The sequence below is a fragment of the Egretta garzetta genome, unplaced genomic scaffold, assembly GCF_000687185.1.
Source record: "Egretta garzetta isolate BGI_Z169 unplaced genomic scaffold, ASM68718v1 scaffold68, whole genome shotgun sequence".
Lineage (NCBI taxonomy): Eukaryota > Metazoa > Chordata > Aves > Pelecaniformes > Ardeidae > Egretta > Egretta garzetta.
The window spans coordinates 3,997,355-4,011,592 of record NW_009260774.1 but is presented as its reverse complement, the minus strand read 5'-3'; the positions used below and the strand labels follow the sequence as shown (position 1 = coordinate 4,011,592).

At 39.4% G+C, this 14,238-nt stretch overlaps 1 protein-coding gene across 2 annotated transcripts in view; it reads right to left on the bottom strand.

Moving 5' to 3' along the window:
- Positions 1 to 13,908, bottom strand: part of NAV3 (neuron navigator 3) — a 273,197-nt gene extending 259,289 nt beyond the window's left edge. For both annotated transcript variants that reach the window (XM_009646282.2, XM_009646283.2), the window contains exon 1: positions 13,666 to 13,908. In XM_009646282.2, coding sequence (XP_009644577.1) covers positions 13,666 to 13,908 — 243 coding nt within the window. The remainder of the gene's footprint in view (positions 1 to 13,665) is intronic.
- Positions 13,909 to 14,238: the final 330 nt, after the last annotated feature.

Sequence of the window (14,238 nt, the reverse complement as noted above, 5' to 3'; positions counted from 1 at the left end):
AAAGTCTGTAGCTCTGCACATGACCACCAAGGCACCCCAAAATAATGGATATACAATCTGTGTGACCCAAGCATATAGGGAAAATTACATCGATACATCTATTGGCAGAGAAAATTATTTCCCCAAGTAGCAGCACTAGCAGTGGCAGTTTCTATCCAAGTTTACCTATAAAACCTTGTTATAGGAAGTCTGGAAGAGATATTAATCAAATTTCTCAAAAACCAGCTTCACCTGTGGCAATGCCTGATGGTTACTAACCAATTACTGGATGGATTTCTTGAGTTATGAAGAAACCTAAGTACAGAGATTTTAATTATATATATCTTATTGGATTTCAAGTTTTGATTGAGGCTGAAATACTCCAAGAAAAAAATGTGTCTATGAAGCATTTAAAAATGAGCAAATGTAAAAATTTAAAGCAAGATATTTCATATTTTTCATGATAACAGAATACATTTATTCACTATTTTAGTTTACTTGCCTACCTAATCATGACATTAGATACACTTTAATACAGCGGAGTAATGAGAACGAGTTACAGACATAACACCCTCCATGACAGGATGCAGTTTGTTTGTTTAAAAAACACCATGCTGGTTTGTGGAAGAAAAAATGGCCTGTATGGCTTGAAAATCTATCTTGTGGTAATATAAGAGGTTATGAATTGTCTAGCCCCAATGAAATGGGATGATATTCTTACTCCAGCGAGTAAATGGAGAAATTTGCACTGATTTCAACAAGAACACAGCAAGTTCTAATTTCAGCAGGCTGATTTTACCATGCTTCTAAAATGAAGTATTTAAAGTAATGGAGCTAACAAGGGACATCTCCCTAAAGGACATCAGGGAGATGATAAAAGCAGAGATCTGCAGAAAAGTACAAATATAGAGTAACAAATTCTAGTCTGCTTGGAAACTGGCTCCTCAATAACTGAAACATTTTATTTATCATCTCTGCATCAGTCTCCTTGGCATTGCTGAGGCAGCTCATGCCCCAGAGGAACTGGGAGAGGCCACACAGCCCAGGAAAGGGACAGATCACAGAGCTGCCTGCCAGTCCCCCACCTGCAGCTTGGGAATTTGGGTTGCTGAGCTGCTGCTAAGAGTGCTGTGGATGTGCTGACTGAAACGCACGGTCTAAATGGCACAGGGATCAGTGCTTCTGCTGGTTTTGCCTATTTCAGTATTGAACATATCAATTAATTCTACAAGTAACGAAAAGCAAACAGATGTGCTGTACATCACACTTCTATTACTATGAAGAGTAATTCAACCCTTTCTAAATCTTCATCAAAAAGATAGCATTTATGACATCTGTGACATGCACATGTATATATATGTACACATGTATAACATGTACTGATACAGATTTGTTACGTATGTGACATGATACATGTGTATCAATAAGAAAGTATTAAAGTGTGTAGCTCATTTAAATATGTCTCTAAATGGCCTCCCACAGTATTTAAAAGTATTTATTAGCATGCTTTAAACTTTTGTAAATACATAGATAAATGCCAATAGGTACCTGTATATGAGCATACATAGCCATCTCTGTCTTTAATGTGCACCATAAATTAAGTATGCGTACTGGTTTCAGTCTACATAGGGTGTACTACTGGCACAAAAATGCTAAACCTACATTTATTATCTCTGTGCTATAAAAATGAAGTCTCATAGAAGCTGTAGTAATCTATCCAGTCAATGATTTGCTGTCTTAAGATTTTCAGTCGTCTCCACTCCAATCTGTGTCCTGCTGTTCTGAAAATGTTAGGGCACGCCAATGCTTGGCACACTGTCACACATCTGAAAGTATCCTAAAAGCAACTGCAGAATGAAGTTAAGTAGATGAGCACAAAAATTTTTAGTTAAATAGCTCTTCTGAAGAGTTTAAATAACGGTTAAGGAGAAAAAACCCAAACTACGCTCAAATGAAGACATTGGGTTGATCTGACAAATGAAAAAGCACTGTGAAGTGATGCTGCCTTACACAGTCCTTAAGTCACCACCTGGAATTGTATTAAGTATTAGTTAAAATATTATTCTTAAAGCCTAATCAAGCTGACCAAAGGTGCTTGCAGAGAAGAGCTGTTGCGCTTAGATTTTCCTATTTTGTAGCAAAGTGTCTACATGTAAATTTCTGTTAAAATGTTTCAACCCTTAAAGAATAGTTGTATCATCACACAGCCAGTGATAGAACCACTCCAGTCATGCCAAGACAAGGCCATTATCTCAGGAATTACCAGTTTCTTATACTTGGCCTCATAGAGGAACTTATATGAAGTAATGCTTCAAATTTTTCCAAATGATTCCAAATCTTTTGTTGCTCTGAAATAGTAGCAATGAGCATACAGCATAAAAAGACTTCACTCAGCCGTCAGATCAGGTTGACTATTGCATTCACACAGAGTTTAGCAAGAAATGGACTGAATTACAAAGAAAGGTTTGTTAATACAGCAGGAACCAATACTCAGCTTCCAAAAGTCCAATTCTTGGATTTACACCTGGATCAAGATAATTAATGTTTCTATCTAATCAGTTAGGACAAAATAACTTGTTTACGTTGTAACAGCGTTGTGGATTTTGGCTTACTCTGTGCAAAGGCCGCTGAGATCCTTAAAGACACTTATAAATCTGAGTGAAAATTAAAGTTGAAAATCCTGACTTTATTGTCATCCAGGCTGAAATTTTTAATGGGAAGCAAAGGAAGCGTTTGTCCCTTTAGACTGAATTGTGACCGCTATCATTCTGTCTTTGCTGGGATTTATATCAGTATTTCACAGTGAGATCTCACAATTTCTCTCAAATTAAATGAGATCACCTCTAATGTTCAGGAGAAAAGAGATCAGATTTTCCACAGATGCAAATATGTCCCTAATCCCCTTGCTTTTAGGGAGCCTGAGTTCTCCAGTATCTCTTTTGCTGATCTGAATCTCCTATATTATATTCTTTTTCTGTTGCCAAATTCCCTTTAAGTAATTTTTTTGAATGACAGTGCTTAGTCTGACACACCAGTTCCCAATATGCTCAGTCTTGTGGGCTCCCTTCTCCAAAACTTCATTCGATTTGCTTTTTTATCTTCCCTCAAGACTCTACAACTTCTCTGCATCATGTCCACAAATGAGGCAGAATAACCCAGAAGAATCCTGCACTGACATGGCAGGGCCCTGGGAAGAGCGCCTTGGTTTTGTTTCCACACATTTTTCTTTTATTCCCCACCCCCTTGTTCTATTAACTTATTTTATAAACCAAACCACTTTAAGGCTGTGAGTGACATAGCGGTCCTAGATAGGGAGGGTTTCTCTGCCCTCATTCATTGGTGACACAACCACCAACCGACTCCAGACAACCAGTTGAAGAAACCAAGTTTTTCTTCAGAAACCTAGTTCTTGCTCAAGAGCAGTCAGTATCTGAAAGTTTTGAAAATTAGACTGTATTCAAAAAAATGCATCTGGAGATGGCATTGCCCATGAACAGGCTTTTTGACTGGCACTAACTCCACAAAGCTTCTCTGTGGAGCAAGCTGCTTCTTAGGTTTCAGCTAATAATGCAGAGCCTCACCAGTCTTCAGTGTGATACAGCGGTAAGGTACAGAAAACAGTGAAGACATCATTATTCTCTTCTTATCTTTGTCAGGATCACATATTTTCACAGGAAAAATGTATGTTGTGTATAAAATGCTTTCTACTTGTGTCTTCTTATTACAAGCAAGAACAAATAATGGATGCATTATTAAATTGACAGACAGGAAACTGTTAACATCAGCAACTGATTAGGTAAAAAAAAACAGGTTTCCTAAGGTCATTCAAAGCAACTTCAGTAACATTTTTAAAAGTAGCTAATTAGATTATTTCTTCAACATTAAAAAAAAAGAGGAAGAAAAAAAGAAACAGTACTTAGCCAGCAAACAACTTTACTCTAAGAATAATGGCATTATTACTATCTTACATATGAGCTGAGTTCTAGGAGGTACTTGACAGAAACCAGAAGTGAAACTAGGCTGTGGCTTCCCATATGAGTCGCTAGGCCCTACTCCCTCTCGGAGGCATTTCAAAAGTCAGTCTGAACCTGCAGCTCTCAAGCTTTCAGATATGTGCTGCTCCTTCATGAGAAACAGATTCCTTCAGCTCTTCCTTCCAGCACTCCGTCTCTGGCTGGTGAGCTGGCCAGCAATGACTAAAGCAGGCAGACTGATCAGCTGAGGAAATTTCTAAACTCCTTTTGAACTTTTATTTGTTATTCCACATTCTTATTTAATGCCTATTTACTTCCACTACAGAGACAGCTTACAAAAAAAAAAAAAAAGGAAAAAGAAAAACCAAAAAAACCCCAAACCCAAACCAAAACCCAAACAAAACAAAAAAATACCCCCAAAAGAAAGCAAACAGGCTGTTTACTGCATAGATGTGCTGCCAGGAAATCCCATTGTTGTAGTGGTGAGTAAAAGTCCTGCGCCCTGACTTATGTCTTACTCACCCTAAATCATGTATGAGCCACGCAGCCTTTCCTGATTAATGAAAGTGGTCAAATGCTTTACAACACTTGCTAGGAAGTCATCTTTCTGTGCATGACCACTCTGATTACTAAGCTGCGATGGTTTTACACATGCCCTGTAAATCAAACCCTGATGCACAACAGGAAGTTTTTACTGCCAAATCTTTTGGAGTTTAACACAGCATCAACATGATACAAAGCCAGGTGTTAAGATTGTCAAAGGGAGATATTTTGAAATGGAAAACACAAGAGAGAGCTCAACATCTATTTTTGTTCTAGCTTTTCAAATTTGCTGGAATTCACTAATTGGTGAGTTTCACCTGAATAAATACTTTGAACTGCCATTGAGAGATATAGAGAGAGATGAAATGCTTTCCACTGTATTAAGATCAGAGAGGCAGAGCAGTAAAGGAGGGTTTACAGGAAAATAAACATAAGTAAAAAAATAAGTCAGACCAAATGTCATGCTGAAAGTAGGTTAGGACAATACTAATATAGTTAACTTCTCTCATGTTTTATGCAGAGTTAGTACAGACATTTAGTGGCTGGCACCTTCTCAGTTTATATATCCAGAAATACTACGATCCAGCCCTAACCACTTTAAAATTATGCTTCCCTTTGATTTGCTTATTTTCCAAGTTCTTTCAACTTGGTTTACACAGAACATACACAAGAGCCATCAGAAATCTCCACGTCTTATATGGGGGAATTATCCTTTTGCATTTAGCAGACAAAACACTCTGCATTCCTTTTCTGAATTTTAAATAAGTTACGCTATCTTTCAGCCAACGTCCTCTTGCCAGTAAAAACAAAAAGAAAAGAAAGGTTTGTGACCTTAAAAACATCATGGGCAAGTGAAGATTCACACAAAATATTCCACTAGTAGGTTTGAGAACAGATAGATGCTTCCTCCTCTTCCAGCTTAATCCCCGAACACCCTCTCTGTCAAAAGGCTATTGTTAAGGCATGGGCTTCCTCCAAGACCACATCCTGTGCATCGGGTCAAAGTGAAACACAGAGCTGCTTTAAATGAACTGCTCTTTGCGTGCCCTGTATGCAAGTGCAAGAAAAACTGCGCAGCTCAAAAAAATTGAGAGTACTAGAGAAAAAAGACAGTGGACCTAGACCAGAATGAACACATAGTTAAAAAAAAAATAGCAGTTCTCAAATTTGCTATTGATGGCCTTGTTAGTTACTAAATACAAGAGTTTCTACTACCAGGAAGCTAGACAGTTTATTCAGAGGCAGAAATTAGGACCAAAAAAAGTAGTCTCACCTTAAAAAAGGCCTCCTTTTCTTTCTTAACTATACTTCCCACATCTTATTTAATAAGTGAAAAGCCTATCAATGGCATTGCACACAGGACTTTTGATGAGTGTTCTACCACCCCACAAAGGCCACAATGTATTCTGCATCTCTAATAAATTGTGGCAGAATCTCTGTTGATCAGATACATCAAAATCAAAGAATGTGGCTCCTGGAGTAAAACTCCAGCTCCAGCTCGGAGCTGGGCCCACCACTGATGCTTGCCACTGACACTGAAATGAAGAAAAAGCCAAAACTGTCCTTATGAAGCAAGCAGGAAAAAGACCTCATTATCTGGATGTTTTATTCTTAACTGATCCCTTAGAAAAGACAAAGGGTGGGCTTGTGGTTATGATGTGGAAACTGGGACTCAAGATATAGATGACTTGAAATTCCTAGTTCTGCCACAAATTCCCAGCCTGAGTGTGGGAAAATCATCCATTTCCCCTTTAATCTCTCCTCTCCCTCTGCACTGTGGGGATAATATTTTTCCCTTTCTCCCACACTCCGTGTAATACAGCCATACATTTTGTAGGGCTGCAACTAACTTCTTCCATGCACATGCACACTACCTGTTGTGATAAGGCATCAATCTAGTAAAAGTTTGTAGGATCAACATCTGGTTGAAACTGAGAAAAAAAATCCACAGAAAGGACTTTCTCATATGTTTTTACTTGAGGGAAAAGTGTTTCAGCTGAACCAAACTTCCTAATCTTAGTGGTACCCCTCACTCTGCTGGGTGCATTGGGATGCTCCCATCTTCTAGGGAGCAGTCTGTACAGCCCCTACAAAATGCAGCCAGATGAAATATTCACTACAGTGCTCCTGAAGGGATTTTTAAAGGAGCTCAGAGCCCTAAATTCAATTGGTTTCACAGGGCTTATATGTTGCTTGTTACAGAGCAAGGAATTGAGTCCCTGAGAGTCACTCCTCTGCCAGACCTCACAGGATCTTGAGGCATAAGGGCACTCTGATACTGATATCCTATATGCCAGGGAAATGAGTGTTGCCAAGCAAGCAGCTAGCTGGCTGGTCTCCAGTGATACCCTACATGTGCTTTAGGGAAACAACTGCAATTGCAATACTTCCATGAAATGTCTCTGGAAACACCCATACCGTAGAATGGTGTTTTTTTCTAAGGTAGCAAAGCTGTGTCCAAAGGGAGTCCTTACATCTCTGTGGCACTGTGGGCCACAGGGCTGTCAGCTCAGGTTCCCCGAGTAGCACGGTTTCATTGCCATAGAGCTGCACTCAGCTAAACCAAGGAATGAGAAAAGAGAAGAAGACCATCAGGAGGGCCATCGGGTCCGATCAGTGCTAGTAATGCTATGAATGCCAGGTGTACATGCATTTGTTTTTTAAAATACTCCAGTGATGGAGACACTATACCTTCTGCATACAAAACGTTCCTCTCTTTAAGTACTGTCACTGCTGGGAAGTTTTACTAAAGCCTAACTAAAACCTCCTGGGGGATAATATAAACCCATTATTTTTCCTAGAGATGGAGACCATTTGTCTCCATTTATGGTCACAGAGAACTGATTAACCCAGGACCTGTAAGATTGTTGCACCAAGCAAATGTTGCTGGGTTGCTTCAGGTTCTGGAGCTCTGCTGGTGCATCCATGGTGCACCAACACTCAGACACACTCCCATTTTCAAGGAAAGGATTTTTTTAATGAAAAGTTGTTTGGTCAGGAAATACTCAAGCAGCTTCCCTAGGCACAGGTGCAATACAAAAGAGTAAGAGTAACTGTTTTCTGCTGACGCCTAATACGAGCTTGCAACACATAAATTAACACGAAATACCTGGAGTTCTAAGTCCTTATTTTGTGAGACAAATAAAACAAAATCAAAAGGTAAGCAGAGGTCTTAAGCTCTGGTTGGTAATAAAAAACCCCGTCACCAACGATATGTGATACCCTCCTATCCATGATCCCAATTACAAATTACAAACAAAAAGGCTCTTTCAACCTACACTCAATACAAGTTGCTCATAAATACAAAAACTTTGAGAGCTGCATGTTGTGTTACCGTACATTTATCTCAACTATATGAAAATGTGCTTGGTACAGATGATTAGAAAAGAAACATGTAACAGTGAAGTTGACTCCAAGCTCATACAGCATGAGGCTCTTAAATCAGTTATAATATAGCATAGACAGATGGTGCTGGATACATAAAGCACATTAAAGGCACTGTTATCTGTTTAATAAAGAAATAATTCAGAGCACAAGGCAAGAAGCTGAAATTGCTGACAATCTGAACTCCTGCCAGCTGTCCTGGCTTCACTGGGGCTGTGTGAATTTTAAACACACATAGTCCCAGGTGTCAGCAGCACCGACTGAAATTTCTGGCAGCTAGTTCAGCGCTTTTGAAACAGTGCTGGCTTCCCGTCACTAGCGGTCACTATGGGGAGGAGATAGGCGGTCTCTGGCTGCTTCTGCTGCCCTTTTTGTTGCCTTGGCTGTAATGCTGTAGATGAAACACTCGGCACAATGAGCAGCCTTCTTTCTTGCCAACCCACAAGGCAGACATCTCCAATGCGCTAGCCCTGAGAAAAAGGAAGGGTATGACAAAATGGGGAAATAAACTCATCTATTTATGTTCCCTAGATTTAGTATGTCAAGAAACTTGGTGGAGCTTGGCCCTGAGAGAGTGGACAAAAAGGTATCCAAGAAATTAAAAGGTCAGAGAAATGTGGGATTTCAACAGATGCTGTGCTTGGGAGAGATTTGGGAAATGGTGGGAAAGGGACACACAGAACCCAAGTAAATGGTGAGGAAGGGTTAGCTGAGGAAAGACGGAGATATCAAAGTGGTTCGTGGCACACATCTGGTTTTCCAATGTGCACAGTACTCCCGTTGGCGTGAGCAGGAGCTCCACCCATGTACGGAAAGCACAAATATTTGTCTTGAGATCTGTCTGGATAGAGGAGCCTAGCTGTCCTCCAAGTCTGGTGTCTGGTGATGGGCAGGACTTACCACATCACTGACAAACTGCTGACAATTGATGAGGAAAAACTGGGGGAGTTCCATGCTCATTCCAATGTCCTACTGCAACGGGGCTGGCTGAATGACACTGGAAGCCCTCAGACCAAGACTGAGATGCAATAGTATGATACTAAAAGAAATGGACCTCAAGCATCACTTTTACAGCAGCAGTACGTGTTTTTACATAATCCCATCAAAGTATTTAGCCTTTCTTTGTGAAACTGGCATTCATTTTTGGATTACTTTAATGATGTCACTCTGTACAACTAAGTGTTTCAGACCCCATTCTTTGTTGGCCATGTTCCCCAAGTAGAGCACATCTATTCTTCTCTGTTCTGCTGATTTACAGACCACTTCCCCAGCCTTACTGCTCAGATTTATGTGCTCTACATAGGCAGCCAGTGGTGTCTCTTTCCTCAGGTGGATGCATCATATTCTTCGTCATTTCTTCCAATAGGCCTTGCAGCAGACCTGTTTCCTGAGTTGCCCTGAGATCTTCCTGTCTTCAGGTTAGACTGTTTAATGATGAACTTGGTGGGGCTGAACTCCTCTAAGGGAGATCAGAAATTACTGTCCATGCATCCTCTGGATACCAGTATCCCCATACTACAGGAATCTTAATATAAACCCCCAAACCTGAAGTATCTAGAAAAGTTTTAGGTTTACGTATGTGTACTGGATCAGTTGTAGAGCCTGACTAGCACTTTCCAATAATGAACAGTGATATGAAACATGTTGCAGTCATGACAGGAAGACTTGATTAGTGGATAGAGGGAAAAATAAGTCATATGCAGAAGCCTGTAAAGATGTCTGCCAACAGGAAGGAAGAAGCAGATAAAGAGGACAGCAGCAGACAGATAGCATGGACAAAGAGAAACTGAAAAAAAAAGAAAAAAAAAAAAGAAATAAGATACCATGACATTAAAGGAATGAATTAACTCAGGAAAGAAGGCTAAAATCTTATCATCTGAGTCATATAAGCAAACCACTGCAATTAATATATCAGATCCAGCTCAGAGAAAATTCAGTTTGCAAGCCTAAATGGTGGTGCAGTGCTCTTGAAAGAGGAAAGACTGATGATGGGATGAAAATCCTGGGAGCATAAAGCAGAGCACTGCAAGGAGCAGCCCCCAGAAGGCAGATCCGAAGACCAATGTGCCTAGCAGGGATGCTTCCTCCCAGCAGCTGCTCAGCTTTGTGCCAGAGAGGATTCGTGGCAGTGACCTTGCATCTGCACCATCAAATGTGTGAGGGCAGCTGAAATCAATCAGGCTATTGCTGTATAGCCCAGAGTTATCATTTAGTGACCAAAATAAGGTGTTTTTTCAAAGAAACTCTTTCTTCATTCCTTTAGTTTTAAGCCATTGCTTCATTTACCTTTCTACAATATCACTAGATATTTTTTCATTTTGTTACTCTTTAACAGCTCATTCTACAACTACAACAGTATCATAAGGCAGCCTAGCATGATCCAATAATTTTGGTCTCATTAATTTAGCAAACAGTACAAAAGCAGTGGCACAGAAATATAAATAATACTGTACCCACAGTTAGAAAAATATTACAAAAGATATTGGTGTTTTCAGATGTGGGTTTGCATAAAAACACTCTATGGTCCAAATGAACAGCAAAACTCCATCTGCTTCAAAGAGAGCCAGCATTTCACCTCATGAATCCAGCAGCTGGATTCCTTTCCTGTGTACATATATAGGAATAAACTTTTGTCTATATGATACTCAGGGAAAAAGAATGTGCTCTGAATGCTTGCATTCAAATATTTTGCATGACTGTTCGCATAATAAGTGTTCATGCAGTCAATTTAAACATTAGTGGGTTTAGCAAGAAAGCAGATGGATCTGTATGTGACTTAGGTACCAACGCACAAATTATGAAAATTTTGAACAAAAGTGTAGTTGAATAAACTACAGAGAGAATAACCTAAATCATTAGCAACTTGTTATTTGCTTTGCTAGGCTTAACTATGTTCTAGCCAATTAAGAAAAAGGTTGAACATATTCACCTCAAACTTTTTCTACCAGTTTTTATTAAAATAATATCACTTCAATTAAACTTCAAACTGCATCATGTCCACAAAAAAGAAAACAACCGAAACTACATGTGCAAGTGCAGCAAAATCATGTGAGATGGGAGAAATGCCTAGGGAGAAGAGAAGTGATGCTTGCAGCTGTATTCCTAACCAGCCTTGGCAAGGCAGTTGTGTGAGAAAGCCAACACAAGTGTCAAAAGTCCTGAACAATCAGGTGTGGTGAGACTGAAGGCCATAGAGGAAACAGCTGGGTGGCAATGACCTGCTGTATTGACATGTCTAACCCAAATTTATCTTGGAATCCTTAGCACTTATAGATAGCAACAGGATATGTCACAGTGACTACATGTGTGAATCTAAGTGCCTTCCAGACAGGATGAGAAAGCTGGTGACCCACAGTGCAGCATATGTAAAATACCAAAGAAAGCAATGCTAACGGCTGCAATCCAGCAGCCAAGGGCAAAAGTTAACCAGACGATGAATTCATATGTTCCATTGTCTTTTGCAGATAGATAGCTATCATTTTTCCCTCAAAAATTAGTGATATAACATAAGTGTACAAGCAGTACGCTATACAGGCAGATTTTAATCTCAGTTGGAAACTCAGACTAGGTGTTCATTACATTTTGACTGAAAGACCTTTTATCTGATCACTGGTATAATGAAACACTCCCAGTGTACAGCACTGTATACCACAGAGCCACGTAGGAATATCACGTTTGATTAGTATGTTTGCTAACCAAAGAAATCAACCAAAGGTCTATTGGAAACAGCACTCACAAATGGTCAAGCTTTGGGACAACACAATCCATAAGGCAGAACTTGCATCTGCTCAGCAAACCTGAAGAGACATTAACCCTAACAGCTCCCTCAAATTCAGGCTTAAAACTACTGCTTAGATAACCTGGACATACTGCTGACGCTACCAGGCACTTGGAAATAGGGTGGCATAGATCTTCATCACTGATGAAGAAAAGTAGCATTCAATACTTTTAGGCTGCTACTTTGAAGTTTACTAGTAAGAAAAGCCTAAAAATAATTTCTTCATCATCCACCCACCTTATAGCCCAAACTACTTCAGCAAAAAGATTTCAAGAAACTTGCTTAAAAGGCGAATAAAAAATGTGCCTGGAAGAAAATTGGGCAAAGGGCTGCCACTAAGGTTTACTGGGAATGTGGGACTTTTTATCTTTCTCCACACTTTTTTAAGGAATCAAGAAACATCTCTCAGTAGGTAATGTAACTCTATTATTTTTTCATGTAATATCCATTAAAGGAAAACATTAAAGAAGAAAAATAAAGAATATTTTCTATTGAAAATAAGCAAGCAAGCAGGAGTCTCATTGTGTTGAAAAGTTTTATCATTATCTTCATATTGCACTCATGTCATAGAAAAGGGCTGTTCATCACTTCTGGTTACCAAGAGATTAACAGTCTGCTCCTTCTTTATGTTTCTATATAGCATGTCTGAGACCACCAATGCATCATCTATGGAAAGCAGGGAGAGGTGATACAAAGACTCCAAGGGAAAAATTAAGTGACATGACCAAAATCTCATGGGGAAATATGTGGCAGGGATTAAAAAGGAAACCAAATGTTCAGAATCCCAACCCTATGCTTTAACCACAAACCCAACTTTCTTCAGTAATATTGAATTAACCCAGTAACTAAAAACAAAGGAAAACCAAGTACATACATTATGTGTATCTTGCCACTTTAACAACTCTGATGACACTCAAGTGTCCTCAAAGTGAGTAAGAAGCAACTACAAATATATGTTTAATCCCAGTGTGGTAATCAGTTCCACAAACCAAAAGTACTAGAAAAGCAAGGGAACATAACCTCACATAACACTGCTTGCTGAAGCTGTTAAACCACATGTGTAGCCCTAATGTCCTGACTGAAAGATCTATAGGAATATCTACTGACAAGAAAGGACTCAATACTCATGTTGAAAGCATGAAAAGTGTTTTAAACTATAGCAGAAAGAGTAGTAGAAAATCAAGCAGGAGTTTTTTAATTGTTAATTAAGACTTAAAAAGAACCCCCTTTACAAAAGCAAAACCCCTAAGCAGTCTAAAAAAACATTGTAGCATCCTACTTCAGACAAACCTGGAATATCTACTGACAAGAAAGGACTCAATACTCATGTTGAAAGCATGAAAAGTGTTTTAAACTATAGCAGAAAGAGTAGTAGAAAATCAAGCAGGAGTTTTTTAATTGTTAATTAAGACTTAAAAAGAACCCCCTTTACAAAAGCAAAACCCCTAAGCAGTCTAAAAAAACATTGTAGCATCCTACTTCAGACAAACCTTTTTTTTTTTTTTAAATCGCAATGAATCAGAGCTAGACAGGGGCTAGGACAAAACATTTGAAAAGTGAAAAGAAAATCAATTACTTGTTTTTATTTTAAAAGAGCCTCCCTGTGGGAATAGGTGTGGGCGTGAGAGCTCTTTTTAAACTTCATAATATAACATGAAGCAGCCAAGATTTTTTTTTTTTATTTTTTTTTTTTTAAGTACTGTCATGCTATTGCTCTTCTTACTGGGTGCTGGAATGATTTTTCTCTACTTGTGATTCTACTGATCCTTATCAAAATGCATCTGTGAAGCGTTTAACACTAACATTTACAAACAGAATATTTATTCAAACAGCAACACTGAGCAAAACAAATTTCCAAGGCTGCTATGCCAGTTCACTGATGACAGCAAAAGTCTATTTACCCAGTTTCCCCCGAGTTCTGCATGCAGTAGGTTTCTATGAGATTTTTGTCTGAGCAAATCAACATTTTCTGAGAATTGGTATCCACAGGTAAAGTATACAACTAACCTTGCTATCTTCGATCTCCTGGGTTTTTCCTTGAAGCGCTCTCCTCTCTCCAAAATCACAGGTTGACTTTAACGTAAGCTGACAAGAAAGCATCGAGCTCTCCGCCCCAGTAAGCTCCAAAGACTTCGGTGAGTACTGCTGCGAGCTGGCGGGGCCAAGGTTGGGTATCGGGAGGGCAGTGTGAACAGGCTTTGACCCTACGGCTGGCTGTCTTAGCTTGGAGGCAACCCCAAGTACAGGCATGGCTTCTATAAAAGTATCTTCTTTCTGCCAAAGAAAATGCTCCTGACCTCAGTCTGGTAGACTCCAGCTTCAGCAATTCCAGAACAAATAGTTTAAACAAAAGTAGCAGTCATCTTTTCAAAAATGTCTTAAAACAATAATATTATGAGTTTCACAAGGAAGCAAAACTTCTCCTTCATCTCTCCCCTTCTCCCGCGCAGCCACTCAGAGGCACTGCTCAGTGAGTCAGTGGCTCTGTAAGACTAAACACTCCTTTGGGGCGTGAACTTTTCTTGAAGGTAACTGCCACAGAGCTGCCTGTCTGGGATTAAAGAACCCATAAATTCGCTT